The 6,464-nt window shown below is 36.3% G+C and overlaps 2 protein-coding genes across 2 annotated transcripts; one reads left to right on the top strand and one right to left on the bottom strand.

The window, feature by feature from the left end:
* Nucleotides 1-1,069: 1,069 nt before the first annotated feature.
* LOC113761041 (26S proteasome non-ATPase regulatory subunit 7 homolog A-like) lies at nt 1,070-3,465 on the top strand. Its single transcript, XM_027303849.1, has 7 exons — nt 1,070-1,205; nt 1,392-1,467; nt 1,566-1,624; nt 1,735-1,857; nt 2,551-2,608; nt 2,735-2,820; nt 3,024-3,465. The coding sequence occupies exons 1-7, from the start codon at nt 1,086-1,088 to the stop codon at nt 3,093-3,095; spliced, it is 594 nt and encodes a 197-aa protein (XP_027159650.1). The 5' UTR covers nt 1,070-1,085; the 3' UTR covers nt 3,096-3,465.
* A 344-nt stretch (nt 3,466-3,809) lies between these two features.
* LOC113762723 lies at nt 3,810-5,548 on the bottom strand. Its single transcript, XM_027306292.1, has 2 exons — nt 5,397-5,548; nt 3,810-4,962 (listed from the first exon to the last, which is right to left on the bottom strand). The coding sequence occupies exon 2, from the start codon at nt 4,690-4,692 to the stop codon at nt 4,090-4,092; it is 603 nt and encodes a 200-aa protein (XP_027162093.1). The 5' UTR covers nt 4,693-4,962; nt 5,397-5,548; the 3' UTR covers nt 3,810-4,089.
* Between the last annotated feature and the right edge of the window lie 916 nt (nt 5,549-6,464).

Below are 6,464 nucleotides of genomic sequence, written 5' to 3' on the forward strand. Positions count from 1 at the left end.
ACACAACAAGTCAAGTTACATTCCTGTATTCAACAAACTCAGTCACGTTAATTTCTCATATTCAATAAACTAAAGACACTCAACAATAAGTCCAGCTTTTCTCTTCATCGACCTAGCTCAACAACTTCAAAACATTTGCTCTTCATCAACCTCAAGATGTGATAACTCACTTGATACAACAATCCTGACATTTGATGCCAAAATAAAAGAAGAAAGCTATAGTGTATAACACACAATTGGAGAAAATTAATTTAGATGAATCAAATTTCTTTAATACCTATTCAATAACATAATCAACATAATCTTCTTCATCAAACAATGTATTACATAATATCTCTTCCGAAGTAGAGCAAGTAGCTGCACCAAAATAAAAAATAGCCGCAGATTTAATAAATAAAGAATGCAAAAAATTTTGTATAATTTTAAAAGTAGAAGTTAAATCTTTTGTATACCATTTATTTCATTCCATAGCCAAGTGTGAGTACACGTCAATGCTTCAAAGGTATTGGGGTGAAGTATACATTAATGAGGACTAATTACTCTTCCACAAGTACTAAATGCAGATTCGGATGCCACACTTAAGACAGGTACAGTTAGAATATCCTTAGCCATTTTTTTTGTAAGGTGGGGTATTTAAGCCCATGTGTTTTCCACCAACTAAGTATGTCAAAAGTTGAAACTATTGGTAACACATTTTCCTCAAGATAAAAATCCAATTCCGACTTAGAAGTAACATCACTAGAGTTAGAAACTACAAACTTATCAAAATTAGCAAGGGGATCCATTTCAACTTCGTTCTTATTATGACATATCCGTCGTGACTTTGTCACTCATCTTTGTCATGTTTGATCTGGCATAGCCACCCTGCCAAACTTGCATCATGAGTTCTATGTGAACTTTGTGGTATGTTATTTTCTCACAGTAGTTGTTGGCTAAGTGTTTGTCACCTGCTCTCACTTGAACTGACACATCTGCTTTTGTCCCCGAGATGCATCAAAGTTAGATTGGTAGAGGTTCTATTCTTAACTTCTTTTCTAGGTTAGTGTGCCTGTAAGCATATTAAAAGTCCACGCCGTCTACTTCTGATGTGCTGTCCTTTACACTGCAGCTATGTTCCAACACCTGTCCTAGTCATAATTGATGTCCAGCCCAAGGAACTGGGAATACCTACCAAAGCCTACTATGCTGTTGAGGAGGTTAAAGAGGTAGGTCCTATCTGTTGCTGTTTAGTGTTGGAGTTCTATTGTTGCCTAATTGACTAAAATAACTTGTAGTATGGACCCTTATCCCTGCCAATTAGGGTATGCATACATGGTTATTTAAGTATGAATTGAACAAAAATGAGATTTTGTTATTCTTCATTGTTCAACTGTTGTCGGGTATGTTTGCAGAATGCAACCCAGAAAAGTCAGAAGGTGTTTGTCCATGTGCCTTCTGAAATTGCTGCTCATGAAGTTGAAGAAATCGGTAAGCTTGATATACTTGGGATCTTGTTTCCATTTTTCCCCCTTTATCAGCTAGGGTCTAACATTTCTGCATTTACCTCTCATCTTGCTTGTGAGCAGGAGTTGAACACTTGCTTAGGGATGTTAAGGACACAACAATTAGTACCCTTGCAACTGAGGTTCTTGGCATTCTGATTTTATTACATGCGATACTTACGAGAATACTGGAATTCTAATTCCTTTAGAATCATTTTAGAAGATAATAATGGTCATCTTTTTGTCTATCTAGGTGTCAGGTAAACTCACTGCGTTAAAGGGATTGGATGCACGACTTCAAGAGATTCGCAGCTATCTTGACAATGTTATTGATGAGAAATTACCTTTAAACCATGAGATTCTCTATCATTTGCAGGTTGGATGATTGATAACCTTCAGTTGAGTTTCGTTATATAGGACAGTGTGTGTGGTGGCTTTCCCAATTGAACAATAGACTAAACCTCATTAAGTGTAGAATTTAGCAATTTAAACATCTCATGCATATTAGTTTCAATTATCTCTTTCGACAGACAGGTAGTACTCCCTTGGATGAAATTCTTTAACCAAATGTAGCATCTTTGTGTTTGTTCAAGCAAACATTAACCACAATGCCTTGTTCTACATTGTTATGCTAAATTTTAAAGATAAGTTGAGATGCATGGATCTACAACTTTGCGTTAGCATAGGGGTTGCAGATAGATGATTGTGCCTTAGTTTATAGTTTGAAAAAGGTTGGAATGCAGAAATTTTCTCTTATGATTAATTAATTTCCTTTTTAATACCTTTTTTTCCTAGTGATGTGGTTTAGCAAGTCCATTGACCAAGGTATTAAAGCCTAGCTCTTGTAACTTGGGATCTCAGTTCAGTTCCAAGAAGGGTGGGGATTAATTTACTAGTCATATCTATCAATTATTGAGTGCGGTGATCCATTTATTGGATTTGGGATTGGTTCATTTATGTCTATGCATTTGAAAATATGCTTTGAAATCCAGCTAGATGAAGAGCTGAATGTATCTTGTTAGTTGCCTCTTCTAGATCCTTTGTCTAATGCTCTCAGTCCTTCTCATAGGATGTGTTCAACCTACTTCCGAATCTCAATGTGGCTGAGTTAATAAAAGCATTTGCAGGTAAATTTGGCATCCTTCATACTGAATTTGCTTTATACTTTTGAGACATTTACTTTTATGGAACCCCACCCCCAGAATCCAAAGGAAAAATTGAGTATTGGTTGATGTTATTCCTTTCTTTTGCAGTAAAAACAAATGATATGATGCTGGTTATATACCTTTCTTCCCTTATAAGAAGCGTAATTGCTCTACATAACTTGATCAACAACAAGGTAAGATTCCATTTTCTTTGTGTTATTGCCTGCTTGATCAGTATTGTTGCACTTGATCACGTTGGGACATTAATACGTCACTAGAACTTGTAGCGTGAACATTTAAGGGCCCTTCTTTACAAGTTGTCCTTGAGGTCATTATTCATTCCTTAATTTTATGCTTTCTGATGTCGCTGACTGGGGTGTCCCTTGCGTTTTTGCAGATGCTTAACAAGGAGCACGAAAAGGCTGAAGACTCTAAGCCAGTTGCTGTACCAACAGCAGCTGGAAGCTAAGCACGGAAGTTTGTGTGTCGATAGATTGCTGGTGCAACTTCGAAGTCCTCTTTGGCGATGGGAACTTGGGCATATATTCCGATGTTGCCCTTTCGAATCGTTAGCAAAAAAGTGCTTTCATTTTCGTGTCACCTCATGACTATCGTTTGGAATGGTGTTTTACACCTTTTGTGCGGAAGTTGCCTATCTTTGGTTACTCAGATAACAGATGAGGATGTTCAACAGCTAGCGAATCTCGCATTGATGTGTACTACTATTAACCGAAATACCGATCATACTTGGTCATTTGTCTGCAGTTATTCGAGACTTGGAGCAAACGACATTGTCAAAGTTATCAGATCGCCCCTTGGTTTGTGTTGGTTTTTGCTGATTTTGTGCCCGTAATGCCTGATTTCGCAAAATTGACGTGTGTCTTGTGCCAAATGCAAGCTTGGAGTTTTCTAAACTTCTAATTCTCTAGAATCACCGCCTTTCCTGTCCTTGGAGAAATTTGAGATCCATGGACATGTTTAGTTTTATCGCGGACCAGACTAACAATTTGGCAAATTCAGTAGTAGGTGTTTTTTACCAATAAAAATGCTTTAATTGAGATTGTGAAGTGTGCTAATATAATTAAATGAGATTGTTAGGCCTTCCTCAAAGACCACGTAGTTAGTGCGGACCAACATAATGAAATTTTTGGTCCGGGACCCCTCTTTGTGAGGAAGGATATGATGATAAAAACACTTACAAAATGTAGGTTACATGGTTAAGAGGTTCAACATCAAACATGAATTGGCCAAGGTTAGGCATTTTGTTCTTTTTAGTAGTGTCTCCAATTTCACGGTAAACTTTGCTAAACCTCGTAAAAGGAATAATGAATCAAATCATTTTGAGTAAGAATAAGCTCTTGCTTTTTTTCCAACACCAGATCCTATGATTAACATGCAATCCATGATGAAAGAAGCGTATGGCAGCCAAACCCAAAATATCCAATGGTTATATGCAATGGGTATCACCCTCCTCCTCCATCTTCATTGTAATCAGGCAGAACTGATTGCTCAAACTCTGCATCCATGATAACTCCATCCATACTATGAACAAGGATTTTACTCCTCTGCTGCAAATCAACATTATTGTTCGATCGGATTCTATTAACCACTAACACTCCATCTGCGCCCCTTGATATGTACAGAGTAAATCCAGCCAAGGAATCAAAATCGACCTCCTGACCATATGGAACATTAACTGCATTTATCATCCTCGGCACAGCTGAAAATCCTAATACTCGAGTTAGTATTGCATATGTATCATTGGCCTTGTCTCCCACTAAACTATCATTCAAATGCAACCTTAAGTCACGTTCAAATGCTTTTTCCGAAGGCAAAAATACAGTAAATGGTAGATCTTCAGGTAGCATTTCAATTACCATTTCTCCAAATTTCCCTATTTTCTCATATCTCCCAACTGCTCTTCTGTTCTCGGGCCTAAACGAGGCTATGGTTACATCTGGTAGTCTAAATACTGAGACAAACAAAACTAAAGCACAAGAAACACAGAGAATTGCACATACAAATGCCACTTGATTCTTCGGAAACTGACCCCTTCTCGCTTTCATGTTCTCACCAGTATGATGACCCCTTCAGCCTTAAAATCTAAAATCAACTTTTACTACAGCAATCGGTGTACTCTACTCCCAAAAAAAAAAAGGGAAGATCAATGCTTAAAATCTAAGGTCAAAGAGTAGCTATATGCTACGTAGCTACCTTTCAACACAGGATGCTTGTTTCAGTCACGAAAAAAAAGAAGAAAAAAAAAGGGCTTTTCAGCTTCTTTTGCTTCTTTGAACCAACATATCTAGCTTTGCAACGTATCCCTTGAGAAGAAGCTGAAATCAAGGCATTATATACATGTCAGACTCGGACATGCGCAATCTACAACATATATAATAGTTCTTGAACAAAGAAGCATCTTACTTAGATGTTTCCTTACGAAGTTCAATTTAAATATTCACTAATTTTGAATTCCAGCATGCATAAAATAGAAATAAAAGAGATCAATAAGTCCATTTAAAAGAATTAAGTAAACAACCACATTTCTGCGACCACAAAAGAGGGGAAATAAACTAGAAACGAGACGATAATTCAAATCAGGGAACAGATTGAATCATACTGATGAAACCTTAACCTGAAAATCCCCCCTAAACATACATTCAAGGACACCTGTTTAACACATGCTCTTAAATTTCAGTAAGATAGAGATAAAATAAGCCCAAAATTTTCGCCGTAGAGATGATAGATATCTAAAGGATTGCAAGCTTACCTGTTAATGGGGGAGTTAGGAGATCCACATCCTGACATCAAATCTTGCCCGCCGGCTATTGAGGAAACTCCAACTTAGTTTGTGAAATCGGATTCTGATATATCTAAAAGCTTCCGATGGCGAAACTCACCCCAGTTCCCAGTCACCCTCGCTCCCTCTCTCGACTTTGGCTATAGGATTTATTCCCTCCGTCACTCAAGCCAGGTAGCAAGTATTTTACACGCACCCCCATTTAGTTTCACACTTCCCCAAGCTACCGACCACGCGCTTCCCATGCACTTCCCCTGAGTACCTTCTTTTAAAGCTAGAGAGATTTCTTTAAAAATTAAGGGATAATTTCACAAACCTCCCCTGAGGTTTCTGACACTTGCACTGAGACCCCTCTAGGTTTTAAAAATTTCACCTAGCTCCCTTGCTTTTCAAATTTGGTAACAATTCAGTCCAATTAGGATTAAAATATTACTATCATGATAGATATGACATTTATATTCCATGAATACCTTCTTCCTCCCTATATTAGTACAAGATTACTTGTTAATAAAAACCTACTAGTTTTCATTTCGTAATAATATTAGTGTAACACTTTTTGAATTTCACTTATAAACATTTATGTATTTAATATAAATTAAATGATTCAAAGTAAAATACTCATAAATAGCTAGTACTTTATTCATATAATGGAAGAAACTCGTAAATAACTGGTATGTTATGGACAATTTTTTTCTATTTTCAAATACTTCATTTATATTAAATACAAAACATACTAGTTTTCCTTTCGTAAAAATATTTGTGTGACGGCTTTTGAATTTTACTTGCAAATATTTATGTATTTAACATAAATTAAATGATTCAGAATAAAATACCCATAAAAATCTGGTACTTGGTTCAGATAATAGACAAATGCCATAAAGAGTTGGTACTTTATGGGATATTTCTTTTTACTCATAAATAGCTATTACTTTGTTCGTGTAATAGAGGAAACTCATAAAGAACTAATATGTTATGGGCAATTTTTTTTTTTTTACTTTTATGTATTTAATTTATGTTAAATACAAAACCTACTAGTTT

This window comes from Coffea eugenioides, chromosome 2, assembly GCF_003713205.1.
Source record: "Coffea eugenioides isolate CCC68of chromosome 2, Ceug_1.0, whole genome shotgun sequence".
Classification (NCBI taxonomy): domain Eukaryota; kingdom Viridiplantae; phylum Streptophyta; class Magnoliopsida; order Gentianales; family Rubiaceae; genus Coffea; species Coffea eugenioides.